This window comes from Metarhizium acridum (genome assembly GCF_019434415.1).
Source record: "Metarhizium acridum strain ARSEF 324 chromosome Unknown scaffold_555, whole genome shotgun sequence".
NCBI classification, from domain to species: domain Eukaryota; kingdom Fungi; phylum Ascomycota; class Sordariomycetes; order Hypocreales; family Clavicipitaceae; genus Metarhizium; species Metarhizium acridum.
In genome coordinates, this window is record NW_027094039.1 from 1,467,944 (window position 1) to 1,493,939 (window position 25,996).

Below are 25,996 nucleotides of genomic sequence, written 5' to 3' on the forward strand. Positions count from 1 at the left end.
TCGAGGCTTTGAAGCCATCGCGACGCGAGGGATGTCACGTCGACACGTGATCCACTTTTACCACTTTAACATAATGAGTGAAATGATACGATGACGAATGAAACAATGGCTTATTTTTGGAAAGAAACTATTTGGTACTGATATTCCCTGGAAAGATCGACATCCGTTACGCAAGTCATTGTTGAACGATTTATAAATGTTCATATCTCCTACCCTTGTTGCCATTTCATGTATTCGTAGCCCAACTCCTAAGCAGGCTTCTTACCATTGCCCTGATAACCGCCAGACACATTCGAAGAATCGCCGTATGAGTTCTTCTCTCCATTTCCGTTCCCACTTTCTCCCGTCACAGGTCCGGTCTTGCTCTTCTCGTCCCCACCAACAATAACCCGGCCGCCTCCCTTGACATTTCCAACAACCATGCCCTTCGCTACACCCTTCAAAATGGCCCGGCGCGACACACCCGTCACATCGATATATACCAACCCCACATTCTTGAAGCCACCACCCAAGTTGCGGGATACTTCACCAGCCTCCGGGCCCCATCTGTGCTCGACAACCTGAGTGACACTTGAAGATGTGCTCGTGAGTAGACTACGGCCAGCCTGCTCCATACCATCTACGACGGTATTGAACGCCATTAAACTCTTATTTAACACACCAGGTTTGTATGTCTCGATCATGTTGCCATCTTTATCGAAGCCTCGGGCCTTTCCATCCTTGCGGCGGGAAATGTTGGCCCCTAGGTTCTGTGCCACTTTGGCAATGGAGCCGACGGTGGCAGCGGACAGACCGGCGGCTTTGTTTGAGAACTGGTTGATCTTTCGGATATGTGCGTGTGTGGTGGGCGTAAAGGTGACAGGTTTGGAGACAGGTTGCGTGCTCTTGGTGAAATTGTCGGCTTGGCCCTGGAGGGCGTGGGAGACATAGTCGGATGTCGTAACGAGAAGGCGAGATGCCCTCATGCCCATACTGACAATTGTGGACTTTTTGTATGCAGGATGGATGCGGTCTTCTTCGTAGTATGCTGGGGCTGGTTGGATATTGATGGCTTGGGAGCCGTCTGTGGGCAAAGCGATTTCAACAGGGTCTACAAGACACCAGTTAGCGAGGTTTCTTGATACTATAGAAGTCGTAATTTTTTTTTTTTTTTTTTGGTTTGGGGGAGGGGTTTCATACCTTTGGATCCGGGCTCTATGCCGGTGTCTTCCACAACTTGGAACCCCTCGCTCAATTCGCCGATAACACTGCCGTCCTCCTCATCCACCAAGACGATTCTGCCTCCTTTGCCACTTGAACTCAGACTCCCCTGAACATAGCCTTCGCCTTGGGTATAATCAGCCGGATTATAGGCGGGCAGTTCCTCGCCAGCTGCCTCCCTAGCCTTTGAAGAAGCCCCAGAAACAGGCGCTGTCTTGGCCCTCTTTGGCTTTGGCGGGGACGCACGTTCCAAGAAGGCTGTACACTGCGCAAGGATGGTCTCAAACGTATCTACATCTTCCTGGATGCCGGGACGGCTCCCTACCGGCGGAAATTCAATACGCGTGAAAGCGCCGGCGTCGGGGCCCAGATCCCAGCGGGGAATCAGATAGCTCGTCGGAGGTTGATGGTATATTTGAGTAGTGGCCGGCATGGGCAAGTCCAGCTCGGGAGGCAGATGCAGATGCAGGTAAAAGTCCTCCTCGCCAGAGCCGATGCCAGAAGGGTCGGCAAAACCAGAGGCGGTTGGAACCATTAGCAGTGATAGCGTCTGGGGACCACTTGGGGTCAGGGAATGTTCGGTGCCGTTGGCAATGTGATAGGCTTTGATGCCATCGACGGCGTAGAGGAGCTTGGGGTCCTGCATTGTAGGTGGAATGATATGGTTAGCAGGTGTTGGAGTTGTGTTGAAAGAGGGAGGGAGGGGAGAAACCCAGAGAATGCCCGTGGTCGACTTACATTGTTACCCGAGGCCATTATGAGCAGCGGTCGCAAAGAAGAGCGCTAGCTTCAATGGGGTGTAGAGCAAAAATCAAGGCTTGGATGGTGACGATGTTCCAACGTCGTCGGTTCAGCCGCGTGCGTAGTCCAAGGCCAAAAGTCCAAGGGCAGATCGCGGGGCAAGACTAAGGTACGTAGCTTTGAGGAGCTCGACCTGGATCTTGGGCAGGCGGGCGGCCTCTCTCTCTTCATCCAAGCCTGCGCAATACACTTCAAATTGCTGGCAATTCTCTCTCAAAATTCAAAGGCGCGTTACACCCTGTCCTCCTTTGACAAACCCCAGAAAAGGAAATACATAAAGGGAAATCAACGAGACTCACGAAATGAATGGAACCACCCGCGTTCGAGCACGGCGACAAATTAAGCATCAAACGCCCTTTCATCTCCATCCTTGGCAGCGGTTGGACCAGCAAGCGCCGAAGCTCTCCCAAGGTGTGACGCCGTGAGGCCTCTTGGAACAGGGGCTCACTGGGCCTGGATGTCCAGAAATGTCGTCATTGGGATTAAGCCTGCTGCCACCAGACATGTGCACGTTCTTCATGCTCAGGCGGGTAAGCAAGCCATGGCCATGTAGTACGATTTGAAGGTGGAGAATGGCGCCTGGCTGATGCAGCTTCGGTTTGGTCTTGGAACACGGCTTAAACATGCACACATGCAAGCTATCGACCCTCTGCATTGATCTGTTTGACTGGGTGCGTCGCTGTTCCGGCATGAGAGAGATGTTTGGGACTTGAGAAAGGGTCTGGTATTCTACTTGCCTGCGTCCGCTAACTGCAAACTTGTCAGGTTGATGCAATATTGTGTATGAATAGTAGCCTGCCGTCGGCTGTACCAATGGACCTTTTACATCCTACCATGGCGTGACGTCCATGTTGTAAATTTCACTTCGCTGATATCGAGTGATATGCATGGCTTCGCGGGTGCTAATACGTCTCGGGCAGGGATCTCCTCGCAACCTCGGATCCCCTTCAACAGCGTACCAATACGGTTGCTGTTGAGGCTGCACTGTCATTGCTGCCTCTTCTATTTTTTTTATAGTTTTTTTCTACCAGTTAGACAAAACAGCCGAAACAGCTTGCCGGACTTGTACATACCATCCTGGCTATTGCTCATGTGCTGCTGACCCGGAGCCCCTGTGCCGTACCAGCGCCAAAGCAAGCGAACGACAACAACAACAGTCGGCGGCAGAGCAATCACCAAGCCCACAATGGCAACGATTGCTTCCGGAGTAAGAGTGGCCATCCTAGCATTTGCGGGAAGTTGTCTATACTTGCAATGAAGACGGAGGCTCTCATATAGCTACCTAGGTAGGCAGCTGCTGATGATGATTCAAATGGAGTCTTCTTGTTTTTATTATTATCAAAATAGACTGACGATGATGGCAGTCAAGAATTTGGTGGCTATGTGCAAGTAGGAAATCAAGTCCTAGATTAGAACAGCTAGAAAGGCATTCCATTTGCCCCCAAGTAGGGCGCGGCCTTTATATACAATTTGGCATCACGATGGCCTTGCGATGGCACAATGCTGCATCCGGGCGAGGCAAGAGACAACACATGAAAAAAAATTTTAAAAAAAAATAAATAAAAAATAATAAAAAATAATAAAAAATAAAAATAAATTGCGCACGTTCAGATATCCCCGCTTCCAAATTGGCCGCCCCCACGCATCCATGTTGTTGTTCATCTCTAGAGAGGTTTGATCTCCGGAACTTGATCTCGCGACCCGGACCAGAGCCCTAGGCTGTGGCCGCTGTGCCGTGCAACAAGAAGTACGCTCTAGCGGTGAGAAGCACACTCGAACGTGACCTCTGTGATGGCTTACTCAAAGAGCGAGGCGGAAATGGCCCGGCCACCTCAGGGTCTAGTGCTCAACAGCACATTATTAGAGGAGATGCCATCTACAAGTGTGCCAATATTGCTCTGCACCGACAGCCACCGGCCCAAAAGGGATAACCCGGCCAACCTCGAGCCTCGTCTGAGCATTGGTCCTTTCTCCTGCACCGGCGAGGTCAGCCGTGTTGTACGAACAAGACGCCGTGACATCTGGACCATTCAGTCAAAGAGTTGGCCTACCGGAAGGTGCTGTGTCCTGGCCCGGAGCCTATGAATAATTCCGCCCTGCAAGGTAATCGGGCCTCTGCAGGCCTCTGCAGGCCTCTGCAGATCCCAGCTGCCGCCTCGTTTTTGCTTCGACTGCCTGCTTGCCTATCGGCTTCACTCATCCTGTCGCCTGATGCCCTTCTATCCTATTTTGATATACCGCCCTCCTGTGGTTCGCGCGGCCTCGATACCCGGTGTCTGGGCATATGACATCATCGGGGACGGTTGCCTTTGGTCGTAGGAGCACTTGAGGAGCCGATTCGTTCTTGGGGCGTGCCCACGCTGTACCAATTATCGCCATGCAGCTCCGGATGTCATACCCTCACTCGCGGCAGCTGACTATATATGCCGTGCTTCCGTACGGGTAACGTCGTTCTATGGTCAGTGGCGGAAGAGTTCGGCGGTTGCAACCCCTTCTTTGTGCCCCTGAGGCTTGTTTCCTCCCCTCACTCATCTGCCTTCAAAGGCCGGTTACCACTCCAGATTACATCATCAAGGGCGAATTCAGGATTCGTCTTCCTGGGAGTGGTCCGGGGCTCGATTCCCCGTTTATCCAACAAACAAGGTCGTGTATCACGGCGATTCTTTTGTTTTCTTTTTCCTTGTTCTTTTATGCGCTTGAATTTGCAGCACCAATTCTTTTTTCGTATCACTCCGCGCCTAAACCCTCGCCGCTGGCGAATTACTAGTCAACAAATTCCACAATCGGGCTGCCTTGCTGGGCTTGCTCGGTTCACCATCACCGTCTCTAACAAGAGGAGGCCACTCTGAATTATCCGCATCTACAGCCGCTACCCTAGACCTTCCCTCGCTTCTGTCCTCGTCCCTTTTCCCCTTTTTGGTCACTGGGCAGTCCCTCGTTGTTGGCGCCAGATGTGGTCTCGTTCGCCTCAAGGCCTCCCAACTTCTCGAATTTCTGAACCAGCATGTCCTTCTCTGCGTCTTCGCTCTTGCAGCTCACGCCTCTCTTGCTTTTCCACTTCCTCTGCCTTGTCGTGTGAATCGCACGCGTCATATAGAGTTCTTTCACCCAAGCTTTAGATGATAGCAGCGGCAGTATTCCGTGTAACCGGCATTCTGACACCTGCCATGGTCGAAGATGTCTCGACGCAATGCTCATTTGTCACTTTCCGACTCGACGAGCATGAAACGGAATAGCTGAAGCCGGACATGACATGCCATGTTTCCGGCTGACATCCAGAGCTCATTGATATGTTCAACCTCTCAGGAGGGGTTGTCGGATGCTTGGTTGAGAAGTTGTTGAAGACAGCCGACTTGTAAAAAGTGGTCACCTATTTCCTCCGTAGCTTTGAGAACAACTCGCGTGTTCGTTTTGCTGTGTCTGATATTCATGACGCCCTAAGCTTCTCTGGAATCTCGCCTTCAAATGGTGCATATACCGACAACTCGTTATTGGGAAACACCCTCCTACGCACACTCTTCTCCACGCAAAGTACCCTTGAAGAAAAATGTTCTTGTCTTGGTCATTGCCCATCCTGTACTCTTTGAAGAAGACGTTTGCCATCATTCACATCATACAATGTCCTGGCTTCAGATTCCGAATATCCTGCTCCAGGAGATGTGTCGCAAATGCTCCACAACTTGCAAGCATACTCCGCATCCTTAATTTACTGTCTCGGCTGTTCGTAACAACCGGGTTCAATGCAGAAGTATGTTGCTATCAAGGTCAACAATTGTAATAGAACACCAGCCGACATATATACTGCAATACGATCTCCATCTGCAAGAGGTCCCCCACTTTTGGCAGATTCGTAACAGCAATTAGGTCGCTGGGCTTTTGGATGACGGATATTTCTTCGCCAGCTCAGCAAGCTTCCGGTAGTTCTTGGCATCGTACAGACAGCAACCGTATTGCACACGAACGTATATATTGTCTGGGGATCGTGCCAATCCCTAATCGAACTGAGAAACCACTGGACTGAAGTGGCCTAGCCGACGTAGCCGAGCATTACGTTCCAAGAAGCTTTCTGCGTCCGGGGTTGTGTCTAGGGACATGTGAGTTGTGGTATCTTTGTATCCTCCGGGTTCATATGGATAGCTGGTCGTTGTGCTTGGTTCACAACGAGGTACCAAGGCCGCATATTTGTACAGCTAGTATGAACGTCATCATATATCTCATCATTCCCTTGTGTGGATCTTCTGGGACTTGGTCGATGATCGTCAGGGCCGTAATAGTAGCTGTCCTTTCGCACATGGCGGGCGGTGGTATTAGTAGTGATGGTGATGGCATCCTTGGAGGCGGCACAGAATTATTGTCTAGGCTTATGCATCACTTGTTATTCTGAGCAGATGGTGGTTGGAAATGATACGGATTGTAGCTGCCATAACCGGATGGTATGAGACCAACTTTGGTGGTGCTGTATCGTGCTCGCGTTATGTGCCGTCTGACTCTCTCTCTTTCACTCTTCTCATGCTATCATCAAAGTCGACACGTCTGGCGCAAGTATCGTGTTCTCTAGACCCTGAGGGAGGTGACGTGACTGAAGGAAATACTAGGCCGCATGTCTCAGCGCATCCAGGCGGTAGACCGTTCTATACTATACACCTTGCTGGTGGTGGTGAAGATCAATCAGACAGCTCAATGGACTGCAATTAACAACAGCGCGGGATGACTCGTAAAAATCATCATACCATGTGCATTTTGGCCCGGAGCACCTGACGCCCCAGCAAACGCAATGCAGTGGCACAGTTTGGTCGTACTGCAGGTACACAAGGTATCATTGATGTGTGATGCGTTGTCCACGGCCGAGTGTTATAATATGTGGCCAAGAGGGTTATCAATCCGGGCGCTATTATCTCGTGGGTTTCCGCGGCAGATCAGAGAGTGGGAGCACAAAAGCACAGAAGAGAGATTTCCGATGGAGATATCCGACGCTTATCAGCGGCCCATCTAATTTGTTGATCCGTCTTTTCGTTCCTGACGAGATCGGAAAGTCCCAACACTAAAAGAGCTGCCCGTTGGGGAACCACCGTCGTCATGGATCCCAACACTCGATCCAGCCAGTTCCTTGATCCTCTGGGAGACAAGAACTCGACTGAGCACCTTGTCTCACCACGACATTCCGGAACCACCCCGTCGTCGGGAAAACGGCTCGCCTCAAAGCCATTCCGTCAGCGGCGTCCAGGCAGAGATTCACGATGCCGTTTCCCCCGCAACACCATCTGGAGTCGAAATTGGCGCCCTTCCGATGAAGCCGCCCGCGTCCCGACGAGCCGGCTTGCCGCAACTTGTCAAATACAAGCCGGTCGTGTATCGTAGCAGCCACAATCCGCTAGCTCGCCCACGTATGTACAGATAGATACTCGTGCTGGAACGCTGTTTCTTCTGCCAGTGGGGCGTTTGGCTTGCAATAGCCCTGATCTGCTCTCGTCTTCATGCATGAACCTGGGGCGCTGGAAGCCCGTGGTTCGATAGCTTCTGGCAGCCAGAGGAGTCTAGGACCACACGCTGACCAACGTGCTCCACTGGAGTCGTGATGATTCCAAAGCCCGTCGAATGAGGTTTCCCTCTTTGGGAACGTCGTGAGCAGATTCTGCCGCAGTGGTATACCGAGCGTTATGCTTCCGGGTCGTGATGCATGGACGGACAAGAGATTATGCGGCCGACTGGGTCCCCCGCCAAGATGGTGACGTATCAAAGGGAACAAGGCTCATTCGCGGCTTCTCTGCAACCGTGACTTGCATCATGGCTACGTGGTTTGAACGTGGCTCCGGCTCCAGCTCCAGCCCTTCGAGGCTCGTGGGCGTCGAGGCGGCGCAAGAGACGCATCTCCACGTTCTCGGACTCTCACGCTGGGAACCGTCAACCATGGTCGTGGCGGCGAGAGCTGCGTCCCGCCCTGGCCGGAACGTGAGGAGAAGCTTCGCCCGTATGGTCCGTCTCATTGGTTCTCGGGAAGCTTTTAGGAAGATGGTGGGAGGGAGCTTGTTTCGGCAAGCTTCGTACCTGGCTCGAGGTGGTGTGAAGCAAAAATACATGCGTCTTGGTAGCTTTGACGTATACCGTTTCCGTCCGTCGTCTCCCGCGGCATTGAAGCGTTTCTGCTTTTGAATTCGACTGTTCCTGGCAGATGTTTATTTCAATCCACTGCTCCCCCCTCTCAAAAAACGAAAATTACAGAGTTGCTTGGCGTGACTTGACTTGCCTCTCTCTCTCCGTAACCCCTTCTCTGCCCTTGACCGCGCTGCCGTTTTGTCAAAATGCCCGCCGTCATGCAGTGTGTCCAGACCATCACGACGCCATCCCCCGTCAAGCAGCCTGCTGGCAAATTTGCCTCGAAGCCCCGGGGCGACCTTGACATTATCGACATTCGCAGCAACAGGGTCGACTTCAACCTCAAAGATGAAGTGGCTCGCATGGTGATACCCAAGGACGGGCGCGCTCGCAAGCTCCCGACGCTGCTGTTGTATGATGAGAGGGGGCTGCAGCTATTTGAGGATGTACGTGTGATGGCTCCTCCCAGGCTCTGAAAGCACAATGAGACTTTTCCTGTATCTCGTCACGCACATCTTGATGAACTGTTTGACTCTTTTTTCTTTCTTTTTTTTTTTGGTCCCTCTCCTCCAACTCCCCCCTCCTTCTGCACCTGGACTGCGTCGCTCAAACTTATAACTTCCGCCAGATCACGTATCTGGACGAGTACTATCTGACCAACTACGAAATCGAGCTGCTCAAGAAGCACTCGGTCGAGATTGCCGCCAAGATCCCGGATGGAGCCATGGTGATTGAATTGGGGAGCGGGTATGTCCACGCATTGAAAGCTGTGTGCCCAACCCTGGTGATTCCGAGCTCTTCGATATGAGGGCGTCTGGGCAGTTTTCCCGTGATGGATGGGGATACTAATGCAATGCAGCAATCTCCGCAAGGTCTGTCTCCTCCTGCAGGCGTTTGAAGATGCCCGCAAATCCATCGACTACTACGCTCTGGATCTCTCCAAGAAGGAGCTGGAGCGTACTCTGTCACACGTTCCTGACTTCAAGTACGTTCGCTACCACGGCTTGCTGGGCACATATGACGATGGCACAGTCTGGTTGAAGCAGCCTTTTGTGGTGGACAGGCCAAAATGCATCGTGCATCTGGGATCTAGTATTGGTCAGTGATTTCTCTCTCTTGCTCTCTCTCTCTCTCTCTCTCTCTCTATCTATATACATATATATATATATGTGCGTGTGTGTTACTTCTTTTCATAAAAGACCCCTTTTGCCAGCAAAATCCTCTTCAGCCAAAGGCTTACGCGCCTTAAAACAGGAAACTTCCACAGAGACGAGGCTGCCGAGTTTTTGCAGTCGTATGCGGATATTTTAAAGCCCCAGGACTGCATGATTGTCGGGCTGGATTCTTGCCAGAACCCTGACAAGATTTAGTAAGCCTTGACCGAGAAACAAAAAATAGTAAAGAAGAATTGACATCTAATCAACCTAGCCACGCTTATAATGGTAAGAGAGCGTAATGTGCCACTAGCTGCTTTTTGGCTGCTAACAAACTCTTCTCTCAGACAGCAAGGGTATAACTCACGAGTAAGTCAATCTTGTCTTGACATGTCGGCCAACCCATACTAATAATGCCCATAGGTTCATCCTCAATGGACTCATAAACGCCAATCGCATCTACGGCCAAGAAGTGTTCCACTTGCCAGACTGGAAAGTTATTGGCGAATACGTCTACGATGACGAGGGCGGCCGCCACCAAGCCTTCCTGTCTCCTCTGCGGCAAGTCAATGTCCTTGGATCAATCATCAAGCCCCGTGAAAGAATTCAAATCGAACAGAGCCTCAAGTACTCCAAAATCGGCGCTGAAAACTTGTGGAAACACGCTGGTCTCCGTGAAATCCGAACATGGACCCGTGGCGACGAATACGGTAACCAGCCTCCCTCGTCCTCACCTGCTCATACCCATAGTCACGCAGAAAATCGCCGAGACTGACCATCCTCAAGGCCTTCACATGCTTCAAAAGGCCCGGATCCCATTCAGCAAAGCCCCTTCAATCTACGCTCCCCAAACGCTCCCCACCCTGGATGACTGGCATGCCGTCTGGTCAACGTGGGACATTGTCACGAAGCAAATGCTGCCCAGACAGGAACTCACCGAGAAACCCATCAAGCTACGCAACGCGTGCATCTTTTACCTGGGCCACATCCCCACATTTCTCGATATTCAGCTCACAAAGACGACAAGACTGCCTCCTACAGATCCAGCGTCTTATGCTGCCATTTTCGAGCGTGGAATAGATCCGGACGTAGATAACCCCGAGCAGTGTCACGTCCATTCAGAGATCCCAGATGAATGGCCGTCTGTGGAAGACATCACCGCCTATCAGGGACGAGTGCGTGCCCGCCTCGGCAAACTGTACGAGGAGGGGGTTGAGAAGCTCCCTCGCCAGGTAGCAAGAGCCATCTGGATTGGTTTCGAGCATGAGCTCATGCACATCGAGACGCTGCTCTACATGATGCTGCAGAGCGACAGGACACTGCCGCCACCGCTCACGGGGATGCCTGACTTTGAGAGAATGGCAAAAAGGGCCTTTGAAGCCAGAGTGGACAACGAGTGGTTCGACGTGCCTGCTCAGCAAGTGATTCTAGGCATGAATGATCCCGAAAGCGGCACAGACAATGTTCATTTCGGATGGTATGTGGCTCTTTTCCCCATCACTCGTAAAGCAACCCCCGTTTGGTGTTGGACAGCCTGACAATATCAAGGGACAACGAGAAGCCAGAACGAAAGGTCCAAGTCCACGCTTTCCAGGCCCGAGGCAGGCCCATCACAAACGAAGAAGTAGGTCCGGTCCTCACCCCATCTCGACTGATATATCCGCCCATCGTCACGTCTCTAACACGAAGATGCACATCAAGTACGCCCAATACCTGTACACGACAAACACGGCCAAAGTCCCCGCGTCGTGGTCCTCCAACAGCCTCACCAACGGCACCCACAAGCCCAACGGCGCAAACGGGACAAACGGCTACAAAGCCATTCCCACGGCCCTACCAGACTCCTTCCTAAGCGACAAGTCCGTCCGCACCGTGTACGGCCTCGTGCCGCTCAAGTACGCCCTCGACTGGCCCGTCTTTGCGTCGTACGACGAGCTCGCCGGCTGCGCATCCTGGATGGGCGGCAGGATCCCGACGTTCGAGGAGGCCCGTAGCATTTACGCCTTTGTCGAGAGCCAGCGGGAGCTGCTCATGGGCGGCCGACTTTCCAGAAAGGTCCCCGCGGTGAATGGGTAAGCCCGCCCGCGTATCAAGAGACCACTGTGCCAGTTTTTGCTAACACCAGGGGGGGGCGGGAACAAAAGACATCTCTCAAACGACGGCGTGGAAGAAACACCGCCATCCTCGTCTCCCTCCGCGGTCGAGAATGGCCCCCCGCTGTTCGTCGACCTGGCCGGCACAAACGTCGGCTTCAAACACTGGCACCCCGTGCCGGTGACTTCCCAGGGCAACACGCTGGCCGGCCAGTCCGGCATGGGGGGCGTGTGGGAATGGACTTGCTCTCCGCTGCGAAGACACGAGGGCTTCCAGCCGATGGAGCTGTATCCGCTTTACACGGCCGACTTTTTTGACGGCAAGCACAACATTGTGCTGGGCGGCTCGTGGGCCACCCACCCTAGGATTGCGGGCCGGAAGAGCTTCGTGAACTGGTACCAGAGGAACTACCCTTATGCTTGGGTTGGAGCGCGGGTGGTGAGGGATGTTGAGTAGGCTAGGTGATGAATGGATTGAATGGCACGAGGCGAACGTACAACGTGCTCGGATTTGGAGCACTCTAACAAATTGTTTTTTTTTTCCTTGGTTACCATGGTAGCAAATTGGACATGTGTAGTAGGACTGACAAATTGTACGCCGACAGTCCTTTTTTGTTGACACTCCTTATTTAATTAGCAATACACTCATTTGCCAGCCCGCCTGAGATTTTAAATGTTTTTTTTTTCTTTTTTCTTTTTCATGTCTAGAAAATTCGTGAGATACTGCTTAGCACTCGCTTGACAACCGCGTCGTCAGACGACGATTTGTCGTAATGGCCGCTCAGGGTTGGTCCTTGTCAAGTCTGTCATCATCAAGACCCCATTGTTTCCATGCCATTTTGAACGCGGGCCACCGCCACCCATCCTTGCGTCCGTAAAGACGCGACGCTGTGAGTCTGTTCTCCAGCGTACTTCACCCATTAAGACTTCCGTAGATGTTGAGAAGCTGCTCAAAGACGTACCCGGGCAATTGGACTCCGTTTTCTGTGATGAGGTTTGAAATCAAATTTGGGGGCTGGCAATCGCATCAGTACGAATAATCTCTTGGCTCCCATACGACGTGTACACGCACAGTGTAGTCAACCGCGTTCTCGGGTTGCTTGCTCGCCGAGTCGGTGCTAAAATCAAGCACGTGCTGCTTGAAACCAATGTCCCGCTGGTCCAAGGGGAACTTGCGCACGAATTTGTGCGTCTCCGCGGCGACATAGAAGGGAATCTTGGCCTTTGAAGCCAGTTGGGCGATCTGGTAGGTGCCAATTCTAGAAATAATGCCCCCATTTTGAGTCACTGCTTCCGCACCAACAATAACCATGTGAACCTGACGGAGCAAACCCATGACGTGGGCAACAGCGGCCTCGGGAACCTCTGCAACGGGGATTCCCATCTGGCGCAGTTCCTTGACGACACCGTCACTCTCGGAGACGCGGGTCCCGTCCCTAACGTAAACCACCTTGAACTTTCCATTAAGACTCTTGGCGGCCCGCTCCAGCAGGCCGGTGACGGATCTTGAGGCACCGTGGGTCAAGACACATTTTCCCTCTCCTACAAAGCGCCAGCCTTGCTCGGCGACTCCGTTTCGCGCATCAATGGCTCTCTGGGCGAATAATCGACCGTTGCGGAGGAGATGTTGCCTCACGGCATCAAAGCTGCCCTCCTGCTGCTTAAGCGAGGAGACAAGATACTGCAGGAAAAGATCGGTGCCGGCGGTCAGAGGCACAGGGTTTTCGACAGAGGCCTTGAGGCGGTCGGAGTGGGCTTTGACTGTGTCAAGGGTCTCGTACACGGTTGTGGAAGGGACAGTGTTGAGAAGGTCGATTAATGATTCGATGGCAGCAACAGGTTTGGTCAAGTCGGGATCGGACTCGAGGAGCTTGTGATATGTTGAAACGATGCTAGTTGCAGTCAGAATCGAGTAGAATCGTGCCACGGATGTGTTGGAGCAACGGACTCAAAGTTGGATGGTGTTGTAGACGGTCTGCGTATAGGAAGATCTCCCGAGACGGTATCCTTGGCGGCTGGCATTTTACATTAATGGTTTGCTTGGCCTGTGATGGGTTGGTCGGTGGTGAGACGTACCGGCAGCCGCGCCAGAGGAGGCCATTGTCGATTGGCTTGCCACTGCGACAGGGCGTTGGGGTAAATCAAATGCAAGTTGAAGATGCAGTGTGCGGCGAAATATCGATTAAATTTGAACCCCACGATGAATGTGGTGAGTCAAGACAACATGGACGGTGACGGGAGCCACCAGGCTTTGGAGGGGCCGGAGCTGTGCTATTGGCCAGACATGGAGCCAGGGGCGGGTGACTGCTGGCGGTACGTACAAGGTGGAATGGCGGGGCAGTCCTCCTTACGGGGTACCAGACAGTACCGACCGAGGCACGTACCTAGTGCTAGGAGGCGCAAGGGGTCAACGGTGTTTTAGTGACTGTCACTAACTTATCAGCCATAACAAGACAGCTCATTAAAGTCTGGTTTTTCCTATCTAATATATTAGACTTCAGGACCTGTCTTGTTGATGGCTGTGCTGTCACCAGAACCAGGGGCCGCGCGCGTAGTAAATTGTTCCAGCTGCTCAACAGAGATGCATTCAATGTTCCTCCGAGGTCAAATGTTCAAGTCAAGTCACCAGCCTTTGCATTGATGGTGGTCGGCGCAATGCCTGTGCTAAACCACGTTTTGCATAAATCTCACGTCCCCCCATTCATGGGCCCCCGGCAGCGTACGTCAGTGGACCCTTGTGTCAATCAACTTCATCGTCAGTCTCCATACGGGGCACAAGGTAGAGCTTTTGTCCCCCGGAGCTCACAACGCCGCCAAACATACTCCGTACACCCGGGCTCTCACTCCTCTTTACTCGCATACCAAGCAGGCATTCATGCTTCTCTCTTTCTTCCGCCGCCGTCCCCTGCCTTTCATGTCCTTTTTGTAACAAAGTCGACTGTCAGCCACCATCGTCCACTACCTAGGTATATGAACCACATATATTCCCGAATATCCCCTCGCACAACCCCAGGGTTGTTTTCGTCAAGCCAGCGGGTCCACACACCTATCACCAAACTCTCGACACACTTCGAGCCTCTCCGAGATGGACCTCATCGACCCCGCCACTGGCAAGCCGCTCCCCGAAGACGCCATCCGGCGCGACCTCTTCATTGACGAGCCCGTCCACGTCTACCAGATCCCTCCCCTAACCTCCATGAAGGGCCACAACGCAAAGTCATGGACCGACGACCCCTCGCGAAACATCTTCACAGCACGCCTGCGCGTCGTCGAAACTGCCTTCGAGTCGCCCGCATCCGACGGCGGCCAGGGCCAGCCCAAGCTCAAGGTTGACCTGGTCCTCGAGGACCCTTACGACGGAAAATTGTTCGCCGCCGCGCCGTATACCAACAGCTCTGTCGTAGAGCCAGCCGTCGACAGTACTCGTTTCTTTGCGCTGACAGTTCGCGATCCGCAGGGGCACAAGGCCGTTCTTGGTATAGGGTTTGAAGACAGGTCGAAAGCGATTGATCTGGGGATTGCTTTGCAGGGGGCGCGGAGGGTGTTGGGTCTCGAGAGCGCCTGCGCCGATGCGAGTGAGGCGAAACAGGAGAGCAAGGATTACAGTCTGAAGGAGGGCCAGACCATCACCGTGAATATAGGGAGTAAGTCGGGGAGGAGGAGGCAGCCCGAGCCGCCAAGCACTTCGGATCCGGCTACACTACAGTCCTTTGCGTTGCCGCCTCCGCCGAGTGCTGGTTCTGGTCTGGCCATGGCTCAGCAAGGGGCCGGGTTTCCTTTGCCACCGCCGCCGAGCGCAAAGGACGTGAAGAGGAAGAGGCAATCTCTGAGAGATTTGGGATTCAACGACGGGGAAAATGGGGAGTTTGCCTAGATGCGGGAAGGGAGTTGGAAAAATTCGAATCACAGTCCCCGGATACAGCAACTGGGCATTTTGCAGGGTGCGACGGCGGAGGAACGATTCCCCAGTGGTATATTGCCACCATTTCATGCTGCATAGTTACAGAAGCTACGTGATTGCGCCACACGAAATAATGAAAAACATGCCATTATCTTCTTTTGATCTTTCAACGTTGCATTCGACTCCTGTCGTCCCGTAGAGTTCTTCACGTCAACCCCGAACTAGTGGGCAAGCTAAGCCTCCTGTCTTTTTTGAGTAGTGAAGTATAATCATCTCCTGTCATTCTGCGTAGTAGAGGTCTTTGCTGCTCGAACTCGTCGTCATTAGGCTCGAGCAGTTCGCCCGGGCCATTTCCAGACACCTCTCTATCATCTTGGCCCATGTCGGTAGGGCTCGCAGCGTCCTCGTCGTATTCTTGATGGCTGAATAGACCTTTTTGAGGAATAAATGCCGGGGTTGCACCGTTTAGTCTCGATATTGATTGTTGCAACTCGTAGTGATTCTGGGGGTGAGAATGGCGTCTCAGACCGCGAGAATCTTGCCAACGCTGGTTCTGTGCCACATTCCAGGTCTCTCGGCTTTTCGCTTCGACAAATAATTCACCCAATCTAGCAAAAATGATTTGCTCTTGCTCAGCAGCGTGGATCAGTTGACCACGCAAAAGTCCCAGCTCCTTTCTGGCCCGTCGCTTGCACTTCCTTGACTCTCCTTGAAACGATTCGGCCTCGGTCAACGAATATCTGTTCATCAAATCGCAATGTTGGGCGACGTGTGCCTGCAAAGTGAGGCTCAGATAGTTCTGCTCAGCATAAATTTCTTCGTGTGACCGAGGATGAAATAGAGCCCTGGGCCGGGAAGAGAACAATGTGCGGGAACAAGATTGGTTGTTTTCCCTTCTACTGGTACTGCGGGAGTGGTGGGAGTGCGTATTCTTGTGGTCAGTAGATATGGAGGTCGGTGACTGTTCGCTGCTGCTCTGGCGCTCTGCTGATGAGCTGAGTGATGGTGCTGAAGCGTCGTCCTCCTGCTGTTCGCCGCTGAGAGACGGCGCCGCCACAGGAAGATCAACGCTTTGGGATACTGTCGATCCCATTTTGCCACTATCGTGGGTCGAGTATAGTAACTATGCCAGCAGGAGATATGTCGAAACGGTAGACGTGTCAACGTTGAAATTCGCCCGCATGTAAATTGTTTCCTGTAAGTCTTGTATTGAAACTAGGCAAGTCGACTCGGCAAGATCCGACCTCATACAGCCTTGGTCACTTTTGCGCACATGCTACAGCATAAAACCGAGCCCGAAGAGCGCAGACGCAACTAAGCGCAGGAATATTGACCCAACCGTTAGGAAAGGGGGGGGCGGGTTACTTGAGCCTTTATTAGATCCGTGAGTCAACATTGTCAGCGCCTCTGCTTCCTCCGACTTCAAACGAACCACCAAACCACCCAACAATATTGCATTGTTCATGACATATCGCATTAAGGGTTGGTAATGTGGCGGCGGCACAAAGAGGCCAACTGCTGGCGGCGAGTCCACAATTTACGTGTAACTTGTTCGCAATGAAAATAGCCCCAATCATATTACCAAGAGGCCGTCTGATACAAAAAGATTGCAGTCCCCTACCCAGTTCTTCCTCGTATATTAGCCGCCACTAAATAGCGAACCCATCATGTTTGGGCGATTCATTGAATCTCCAAAGTCCAGACTTATTTGCGGCTTGTCGGACCACAGAGACCTCTTCGCCTGTCACGGGGCGATTTATGTCACTATAGCGTATCTCTCCTTTGTCTCGGTCGCTTGACTTGCGCCTCTTCTTGCCCACGTGGGCGTCGGGGCGGTACTGCTCCATGATATTGATGAAGCAATCCTTGGACACTTCGGACGCTAACCACTTCATTATCTCAACGCCTTCAGCCTCCTTCCCCGGCATGACAAGATGTCGTATCAACAGCCCTTTCTTAGCAATGCCGTCTCCGGTAAAGCACAGATCACCAACTTGGGCTTGCATAGCCCTGATGCTTTCTTTTGCTGTCGCAGCGTAATCATCTGCCTTGAGTAGCCGCTTGGACGAACTGGTCTCCCACACCTTGAAGTCGGCCAAATAAATGTCGACGAGCCCATCCATTAGCTCCAACGAGGCAAGAGAATCGAAGCTCGAGGTGTTGTACACAATCGGGACCCTCAGCCCTAATTGCTTGGCATGAAGAACACTCAACGCCACTTGCGGCACAACATGTTCCGGAGTGACAATGTTTATGTTGTGGACATTACCAACCTCCTGCAACTTGATGTACCATTCTCCCAGTTCCTCGGGGGTGAGATCCATGCCATTCCGCTGGTGGGAAATGTCAAAGTTCTGGCAAAAGATACACCGTAAATTGCAGCCACTCATGAATACCGCGCCACTGCCATGGTGGCCCTGGATGCACGGCTCTGAATAGAGAAAAAATAGAAATGTCAGAACTTGATTCAGAAAGCCAGGACGAGGATGTGGATGGTGGTACTGGGGGACATGTGATGGACTAGTGGTGTGGTGAGGCTTTTTGCATGGCGTTTTATGCAGGATAAAAAGATCAGACCTTCTCCAAAATGGGGTGCGATGACATTGACCTTGACCTTGTCCCCAATGAGGCACATTCCAGTTTCTTCATATCGATTCACACTGCAGAGCCGTGGGCAAAGATTACAGTTGCGGAGGTGAGCGTAGGCGAGAGAGCGCTTCTTGGCTTCATCTCGCGAGCTGAGAGTCTGATATCGGGGAGTATAATCATCTAGGAGAAAGGGAGGGGCCAAGTGAAGGGGTCGAGACCGTGGTGCTAGCTTTGTCGTAGGTTGTGGTGATTTTTTGGCCCGAAATATGCTCGATATTCTTGCATTCATGGCGCGCACCACCGTGACATCAACCCTATTGTCGTCGTTGGGTGTGGCCTCGGAATGCTCGCCATTGGTCTGCTTGGTTCAGAACAATAGATGGAAGTCAGGGTGCAAGTCTATGGCTGTAGATAAGGATAAGCGTGTAACTTGAAGCATCGTTTTGCATCTAATGGGGGTTTATTCTCTTATCGAGGCATGGCTTTTGCTGGCTACCCGATATCGCTCTTAAGGTCTACTGGGCGTCAAAATCATCTATGTGTACTTCGCCCTTGGCTAAGCACAGGGTTTTATTCCCGGGAATAAGAATCTTTATTCACACGTTATTCGGTGAAATATCTTTACTACGGCCAAGTATGTATGCGTGTACACCTAAGATGTAGACCGCGATTCCCTGTGCAGTCCTAATACCTCAATGCACAGATGGCGGGGTGCTCCAACCGTGTTTCATCGATAAGCAGCTCTGTTGTACTTGAATAAGTGCTTACATTAAGGAAGATTGTGAGTGGTGCTCTCACGTGTTCCGTGCACATACTAGATCGGTCTCTCATATCACACCTCATAGAGGTAAATAGTTTGCCCACTGCTTAGACAATCTTCACGAATGAGTCGTGACCTGACCGCCCCAGACACGTCATGATTTCCGAGTGCGGCGCAGAAACAACCTCCTATCCTAACTCATCCACCTCACTCACTCATCAAGAGGAAGCTCTCAGGATCGAACGGGTCGGTATTCCGAATGTGTCGTTTTGGTACAACTATTTGGCGTTATGACTCGTATGGCGTCAGCGTGTGGAGATTGAAGGGATGTGGTGGGCAACAATGGCTGAGGAACGCAAATTTTGCCCTCAACTCGTGAAATCCACTAGTTAGACACCATCAAGGCCCGCCCTCGATTGTACAGGAGTGGCGATGCTGTTCTGCACGTTCCAGCTGGGTATTGCAGGCTGTGCAACAGAGACAGCGTGACCATTAGCGCATGCATGACAACGTTGATAGCAAGCACCGAAATTGGCATCGTTTCTGCCCTCGCTTCTGACGTCCCAATCTCTAATTTGAGCGCGTTTGGCAATAATCGTTAGTACTCAATGTACTTTCTTGCCGTTGTTTTTGAGTTTGCGCCGTCTATGGGTCTTCGTTTCGAGGGTTGCAGCGATGAACGCGTCGCAACCGTTCCTGGAACCAATCTCGTCATACTCCGTCATTGTGGTTGAAACTAAGGCGCCTCCTGGTCGCCGCGGGAGATTGCCCGATAACCCATTTTTGCATCCCTAGGCTAAAGCTAAAACTTTCAACGATGCGCAAGTCATGACGAGATACTGCAGCTTCGGCTGGCCGACTGCAGTTTGTGGCGACCATGCTTCACTTCTGGCTTTGACAGACCAGGAAGCCCCCTGCTGTTTCCATAGCGTCCATTATCTCCGAACTGGATGGCATCCACATCTTGAATTGCATGCGACTGCTCTTGTACTACCCATTCTTCTAGGGATGCGATGGTCAACGAATTACATGAATGAAGGACAGACTGTAAAATCGCATTTAGTGAGGTATACCCATGGCTGCACGCTTTGTCTCGACATCCAGTCTCGTGCCAATGCCTTCTCCAGCCGGATAGTGAAAATATGAGAAGAGGTCGATGCATCTTCCAGTTTGTATAACCTACCCGGTGCGACCAATGGCAACTCGTCGCATAAGCGGGGGACGAGTGTGACATCACGATGCAATGTTAGTGCCCCAAGACCAATGGATTGATTCGGTACCTAAGAGACTGAGATGGAGAGGGACTCACACTTGCTCGATTTGCCGACACACAGGACAAACTAGGAAATACGGGGAGTACTCCGTCCGTCCTGAGCAGAGAAATTGCATCACAGGCAGCATACGTAGCACAGCTTGGGGAATGTTGGCTTGGGCGGCACTGAAGAACACTGCCGGGGGTACGTGCGTCCATCGATCGTGGCCATGGGTCTGTACGACAGCATCCAGCTCTCCAGTTCGAGCCCAGCTGGACAGGGATATGACGCATCCGCCGTGGATCCACGACCGTGGGGGGGTTGTAGGTTGAAGCCAGCCGAGTGGCGCGCCGGTGCAGTGCCTGTCCACTAGGCGCCACATTGGATAAATTACAGTCCAAGGAGTCTGTTGGGAAGAGTTGGAAAAAAGAGCCGAGTTGGCGTCGCTTTGGAAGCGTCATGAATGGGAAACGCCCTAGTTTGCTTGGTATGCTTAGGTTGGAAGATCAGCCTTTTGAAGTATTCGCAACGGAAAGCAAACAATAGGGATAGAAGTCAATCTATGCGGACTACTCCGTAGGCACATATATTTTGTGTATAGATAGTTCCTTGTACTTCCATCTTCGGGTTGATTCAGCGGGCGGCTCGTCCACCGAGCAATATGAGAGGCAGACGAGGTGGATCGATCTCGTCGCAAACGCTGGATCCGCATGGGATATTGCTTGCAGGCCCGCACTATTATGTACGTACAGAATGTACTGGGTATTAGGGAGCGTGGTCCTGGGCCCCCATCCGTGTGGTGGTTGCGAGATGAATGTCGACAGAGGTTGCTCGTGGGCCGGGAAGATGGGCCGCACCATGCGCCTCGCCTGGACTAGTCTCCGCTGAGACACTGGCTTATTACTACCTGCGACTCAGTTGACGACTTGATGGAGGAGGGCAGTTAGAGATGGGGGCAAAACTTGCCGTCGTCATTGTGCCTCAGGGGAGCCGGGTATGTACCCAGGGCGGTCGTAGACAAACACACAGAGTACTCCGTCGAGTGATGATGGCAGCTAGGTGGCAAACACCTAGTACCAAGGGAAGAGGCGAGGTAACCACGCATGTCAGAAATCATGGAACATCTGGAGGAGGGAAATGACCACATGCAGGACGAACGGCACCTGGACACAACCATGTCGCCTGGCCTGGGGACGACATAAGTCGACCAGCCCTGATTTCGGTTTTCGCCGATTGGCACTAGTGAGCTCATAGATGCTCATCCCAGACATATGCGGATAAAGTCAGTCAACAAGTTGAACATGGCAGAGGGGGCAGGTCCCCATCTTCGTCCCGCATATTGGTTTTTGTATGCCGTGCCTGCCCTTGTCAGAGAACCCGCCCTCCGCCCTCCTCCCTTCGACCTCTCCCCTTATCCTTTTTATTTTATTTTATTTGTCCTTCTTCGTTTTGAAACAGCCGTCGCCGTTTTTCATCACCTCACCACCTCACCAATTGCCAAAGAAACGAACACGAGTATCCTCCTCAAGCGCAACGGCGCGTGAACCCGTCGCAAATCACGGTCTTAATCGCGACTCGTCCAAGCCTAGCCGTGGACTAGTTTTCAACCCGTATTTGTACACGGCTTCGAGCAGCTGGCGGCTGCCAAACTCCCAACATGGGAAATTTTATTAGTTGGATCAACAAGAATGTGCCCTCTAGCGAAGACAATGGCAATGGCCAGAGCGACGCGACCAACAAGCCTCAGTCCGTCTGGGGTTAGTTTTGCCCTCGAGAAGCGCCCAACAGAGACTCGGGTAACATGAACTGACTGGTTTGCGCTTTCTAGGCATGATCGACACTTTGGTTCCTGTACTGATAGTGTCGGCCATCTATCTTATTTTCTTCTTGATCTTCAGAAGATCCCAACGCAGATACTATGCGCCGCGTACGTATATAGGCGGCAAATAGTGAGTACATTCCCCTCATCGTGACCCTTTTATTGGCCCTGGTTACAGGCACGATGTTGCCGCACCGCTTCATGTGCCTTGCCTCGTCTCTACGAGTATCGAGCAGCAAGATGCTAATGTGTCTGATCTAGTGAACGGAGTCCGGAAATGCCTAGTGGATGGTTCAACTGGTTCGGCGCATTTTGGAAGATCCCAGATGCCTACGCACTCACCCATCAAACCCTCGACGCCTATCTCTTCATTCGCTATCTCAAAATCTGTACCGTCATCTGTTTCGTCAGCTTGTGTATCACCTGGCCCATTCTTTTCCCCGTCAATGCGACGGGAAAGGGAGGCAAGTCGCAGCTGGAGATTCTGTCCTACAGTAACGTCAACGTCGACGAGTCGCCAAATTACTTCTTCGCCCACGCCTTGGTTGCATGGGTTGTTTACGGCTTTCTAATGTACATGATTACGCGCGAGTGCATCTTCTTCATCAACTTGCGCCAGGCCTACCTTTTGACTCCTCAATATGCCAAACGCATCTCGGCCCGTACCGTTTTGTTCACCTGTGTCCCCAAGGAATATCTCAACGAGGCCAAGATTCGCCAAATGTTCAACAATGCAGTCAAGCATGTCTGGATTGCCGGAAATACCAAGGACTTGGACGAGAAGGTCGAGGAACGCGACAAGGTTGCTATGAAGCTGGAGGGCGCCGAGGTTAAACTGATAAAGGCTGTCAATGTTGCTCGAACCAAGGCATTGAAGAAAGGCGGAAATGACAATGAGAACGAGCAGGACACAGAAACGGCTGATATAATTTCCAGATGGGTTCCTGACAAGAAGCGACCCTCGCATCGTCTTGGCCCATTGGGCCTTGTTGGCAAGAAGGTCGACACGATTGAATGGTGCCGCTCTGAGCTCGAGAAGAGCATCCCAGAGGTGGAGAAGGCTCAGCTCGGATGGAAACAAGAGGGAAATTATGAAAAGGTAGGATCGCTGTTTGTTGAGTTCCACACTCAAGCCGATGCCCAAGCGGCCTTCCAGGTTATCACCCACCACCACGCTCTTCATATGAGCCCAAAGGCCATTGGTGTGAAACCTGTCGATGTCATTTGGAAGAACCTGTCCATTCCATGGTGGCAACTCATTCTGCGCCGCTATGCTGTATACGCCATTGTTGCGGCTCTCATCATCTTTTGGGCGATCCCCGTTGGTATCGTTGGTATCATTTCCCAAGTCTCTACTCTCACCAAACTTCCTGGCCTGACCTGGCTGAATGATATTCCCGAGGTGAGTAGCTTTACTGTGCTGTTATCATTTTGCATGACGATCAAATATGAAGTCTAATGCTCGAATTTAGAAAATCCTCGGAGTCATCTCCGGCTTGTTGCCGGCGGTCGCCATCTCTATCCTCATGTCGTTGGTTCCCGTAATCATGCGTGCTTTGTCCCGGGTCGCCGGAGCCAAGACCAACACCGAAGCCGAGTTGTTCACCCAGAATGCGTACTTCTGCTTCCAGGTTCTCCAAGTCTTCCTCATTCGATCTATCACTGATGCCGCCTCTACTGCAATTGTACAGATTGCCCAGAATCCTAGCTCAGTTTTCTCCATATTGGGAGGTGCCCTGCCGACTACATCTAACTTTTACATTTCTTACTTCATCGTTCAGGGTCTCACAATTGCTATCGGTGTTGTGACCCAGGTTGTCGGCCTGTTCATCTTCAGATTGTTGTACAAGTTCCTTGCCAGCACTCCTCGCGCCAAGTATGCCAAATGGACTACTCTGAGCGCCATCCTCTGGGGAAGCCTCCTGCCTGTCTATACCAACATTGTAGTTATCAGTAAGTTTGCATTTTGCTTGGGATTCGCGTATTTTCCAGCTTTTTGTTGACAAATAATCCTCCAGGCATTGTGTACTCTGTCATCGCACCCCTCATTCTGTTCTGGTCTACTTTGGCACTCTTCCTGTTCTATCTCGCTTATCGGTACAACCTCCTCTTTGTTTCCGATACTGCCGTCGACACTCAGGGGTTGATCTACCCTCGAGCTTTGAAGCAACTCTTCACTGGCATCTACCTCGGCGAGATTGTGATGATCGGCATGTTCTCTGTGGTCAAGTCACCGGGACCGGCTGTTCTTATGGCCATTTTCTTGGTCTTCACAATCCTCTTCCACATCACCATGACAAGGAGTCTCAACCCTCTTCTGTATGGCCTTCCCCGCACGCTCGAGACTGAGGAGGCCATTTTCCAGGCTCGTGGTTCTGATATCGACACGGAAGAAGCCAACAGGGAGACGAGCAATGAAGGTGACGTATCTAATGGTGCAAAGGGGGATGCATCCACCAAGAAGATTTTGTCGGGTGGTAATGATTACGGGCTTGAGAAGAAGGGCAATCTGTTTTCTCGCTTCTTAAAACCCTGGGTGTTCTCGGACTATGCTACTCTGCGACACATGGTCCCCCAGGAGCAGAGCATCAACTTTGCCCAGCTCCAGCAGGCTGGTGAGGAAAACGAGCGCAATGCTTACTTCCCACCCAGCGTCAACAGCCAGCCTCCTCAACTCTGGGTGCCGCGCGATCCTATTGGTGTATCGAAGCATGAGATTGCACTCACGAGCAGAGTCATTCCAATTAGCGACAAGGGCGCTCACCTGGACGAAAAGAACAATGTTGTTTGGTCCGAGGATTTGACCGACAAGGAGGAACTGCCTCCCATCTACGACGAGAAGGTCTACTACTAGAGCTGAGCTGTTTTGAATTGATACCCCTGTGTAACTTGATGGTTTTACCGGTCTATTTTGAGATTTGAGGACATTGAGAACTGGCCATGTGTTGAGTTGGTTGGGTAAGGGAATTTGCTCTTTTTTTCTTCTTTTTTTTGCGAGGGGATTGGGTCCTGCGGGAGGTTTAGAGGGGAGAATGTTAAAAGAATGTTAATGAGAGTGACGGAAATATTGACGCTTTGAATAGTGGCGGATGTGTGTGCCGCCTGCTATCATTTTTTCTTCTATAATCCTTTATGAAACTAGTTAACATTCGACGTTCACGGTTGCAGCACATGCGACCATGGCTCTGAGCACTGGTTTGATAGTGTGGTGGTTGTTTCCTTTTGAGTAACGTAACAACTGGCAGTGCGATAACTCCAGATGGCCTCGTCTTGGCATGTTCAAGATTTAGCCCGCATCTATGGTCTGTGGGAGAACTGTGCCCGATGACAGACAGACATGGGATGGGAAATAGTAGATGAATTTGGAAACGACATGCAACATGGATCGAGAACCTGTTTCGCACCCGAGCAACAGTAGAGACTGCTTTACCCATTCACTCTGATTTCATCAACATTCAACGGCACTGAGCAGTGAGAACATCAACGTTGCAGCGCCGGTAGATTTCATGAACTTTTGCAGTGACACGGCGACTTCCTCGGCACATCCCTTGCTTTTGAGCTAGACATTGGACGGAGCAAAGCGGAGAAGTGGATCTGGTAGTTATGGCGACGCGGATGTGGACGAATCTCGGATGGCTGTTCGGTCCTAGTCGTCATCGACATGTGCTGCTTCTTGTATGCGGCCGCTTTGCAAGCACATGTTTACTGCAGGCAAACATGACTTGCAGATGCGGCAAGAAGCAGGACAGGGAGAGCACATGCACGACGGATGCTGACAGCATTGCGGAGCGAAAGGGATGATATTCTATGCGCTCCATAATAACAATACTTGACTTGACAAGTTGTACGGAGTACTTCCGAAGTAACTGAGAACACCCAACCACACCCACCCACATACATGTTACTCGTGCCACGCCCTACTATTTTAGGGGCCTCATTTCACTTACCACCTAAAGGTGGTGCTTATTACTAACGCGGCTTGATTATTAACGTGGCTTAATTTTTAACCTAATAACTTAATTAACCTCTTTACTTAAAATATATACTCTTTTTATTATAAATTTTTAGGTATTTTAATATAAAAGTTTAACGCTATTAACGTGCTTTTTTTATAGCTTTAAAAAACGCTTTTTTAATTAAGTTATAATATTTTTTATTAATTACTTTAATAACTTAATAAGTTAAAATAATATTATTTTTAATCTTTTAATATATTATCTTACGCTTATCTTTTATAAAAAGTATATTACTTATTTATAGTAATTAATTTTCTATAGCTTTATATTATTATAATAGTTATTAAGTTACTTTTATACGCTTAAGGTCTCTTTTT

The 25,996-nt window shown here is 51.3% G+C and overlaps 10 protein-coding genes across 10 annotated transcripts; 4 read left to right on the plus strand and 6 right to left on the minus strand.

Moving 5' to 3' along the window:
* Positions 1 to 93: 93 nt before the first annotated feature.
* J3458_019164 (uncharacterized protein) lies at positions 94 to 2,809 on the minus strand. The gene is made up of 3 exons (XM_066121434.1): positions 1,939 to 2,809; positions 1,180 to 1,840; positions 94 to 1,090 (listed from the first exon to the last, which is right to left on the minus strand). Exons 1-3 carry the CDS (start codon positions 1,954 to 1,956, stop codon positions 249 to 251), a joined length of 1,521 nt encoding a protein of 506 aa, XP_065973792.1. The 5' UTR covers positions 1,957 to 2,809; the 3' UTR covers positions 94 to 248.
* A 21-nt stretch (positions 2,810 to 2,830) lies between these two features.
* J3458_019165 (uncharacterized protein) lies at positions 2,831 to 3,222 on the minus strand (the record flags this gene model as incomplete). The annotated part of the gene is made up of 2 exons (XM_066121435.1): positions 2,831 to 3,003; positions 3,075 to 3,222. The coding sequence occupies 2 exons, from the start codon at positions 3,220 to 3,222 to the stop codon at positions 2,831 to 2,833; spliced, it is 321 nt and encodes a 106-aa protein (XP_065973793.1).
* A 1,653-nt stretch (positions 3,223 to 4,875) lies between these two features.
* Positions 4,876 to 5,199, minus strand: J3458_019166 (uncharacterized protein; the record flags this gene model as incomplete). The annotated part of the gene is made up of 1 exon (XM_066121436.1): positions 4,876 to 5,199. The coding sequence occupies one exon, from the start codon at positions 5,197 to 5,199 to the stop codon at positions 4,876 to 4,878; it is 324 nt and encodes a 107-aa protein (XP_065973794.1).
* Positions 5,200 to 8,300: 3,101 nt separating this feature from the next.
* Positions 8,301 to 10,786, plus strand: EGT1_6 (Ergothioneine biosynthesis protein 1; the record flags this gene model as incomplete). Its single annotated transcript, XM_007817766.2, has 8 exons — positions 8,301 to 8,540; positions 8,723 to 8,841; positions 8,954 to 9,192; positions 9,349 to 9,463; positions 9,523 to 9,536; positions 9,596 to 9,617; positions 9,672 to 9,958; positions 9,999 to 10,786. 8 exons carry the CDS (start codon positions 8,301 to 8,303, stop codon positions 10,784 to 10,786), a joined length of 1,824 nt encoding a protein of 607 aa, XP_007815957.2.
* A 151-nt stretch (positions 10,787 to 10,937) lies between these two features.
* Positions 10,938 to 11,798, plus strand: EGT1_7 (Ergothioneine biosynthesis protein 1; the record flags this gene model as incomplete). Its single annotated transcript, XM_066121437.1, has 2 exons — positions 10,938 to 11,320; positions 11,393 to 11,798. 2 exons carry the CDS (start codon positions 10,938 to 10,940, stop codon positions 11,796 to 11,798), a joined length of 789 nt encoding a protein of 262 aa, XP_065973795.1.
* A 456-nt stretch (positions 11,799 to 12,254) lies between these two features.
* Positions 12,255 to 13,442, minus strand: GCN3_3 (translation initiation factor eIF-2B subunit alpha; the record flags this gene model as incomplete). The annotated part of the gene is made up of 4 exons (XM_007817767.2): positions 12,255 to 12,356; positions 12,414 to 13,233; positions 13,290 to 13,356; positions 13,418 to 13,442. 4 exons carry the CDS (start codon positions 13,440 to 13,442, stop codon positions 12,255 to 12,257), a joined length of 1,014 nt encoding a protein of 337 aa, XP_007815958.2.
* A 984-nt stretch (positions 13,443 to 14,426) lies between these two features.
* On the plus strand, positions 14,427 to 15,215 carry J3458_019170 (uncharacterized protein; the record flags this gene model as incomplete). The annotated part of the gene is made up of 1 exon (XM_007817768.2): positions 14,427 to 15,215. One exon carries the CDS (start codon positions 14,427 to 14,429, stop codon positions 15,213 to 15,215), a length of 789 nt encoding a protein of 262 aa, XP_007815959.2.
* A 232-nt stretch (positions 15,216 to 15,447) lies between these two features.
* J3458_019171 (uncharacterized protein) lies at positions 15,448 to 16,335 on the minus strand (the record flags this gene model as incomplete). Its single annotated transcript, XM_007817769.2, has 1 exon — positions 15,448 to 16,335. One exon carries the CDS (start codon positions 16,333 to 16,335, stop codon positions 15,448 to 15,450), a length of 888 nt encoding a protein of 295 aa, XP_007815960.2.
* A 556-nt stretch (positions 16,336 to 16,891) lies between these two features.
* J3458_019172 (uncharacterized protein) lies at positions 16,892 to 18,120 on the minus strand (the record flags this gene model as incomplete). The annotated part of the gene is made up of 2 exons (XM_007817770.2): positions 16,892 to 17,673; positions 17,820 to 18,120. The coding sequence occupies 2 exons, from the start codon at positions 18,118 to 18,120 to the stop codon at positions 16,892 to 16,894; spliced, it is 1,083 nt and encodes a 360-aa protein (XP_007815961.2).
* Positions 18,121 to 21,185: 3,065 nt separating this feature from the next.
* PHM7_3 (phosphate metabolism protein 7) lies at positions 21,186 to 24,841 on the plus strand. The gene is made up of 5 exons (XM_007817771.2): positions 21,186 to 21,601; positions 21,673 to 21,793; positions 21,925 to 23,065; positions 23,136 to 23,616; positions 23,682 to 24,841. The coding sequence occupies exons 1-5, from the start codon at positions 21,502 to 21,504 to the stop codon at positions 24,515 to 24,517; spliced, it is 2,679 nt and encodes an 892-aa protein (XP_007815962.2). The 5' UTR covers positions 21,186 to 21,501; the 3' UTR covers positions 24,518 to 24,841.
* Positions 24,842 to 25,996: the final 1,155 nt, after the last annotated feature.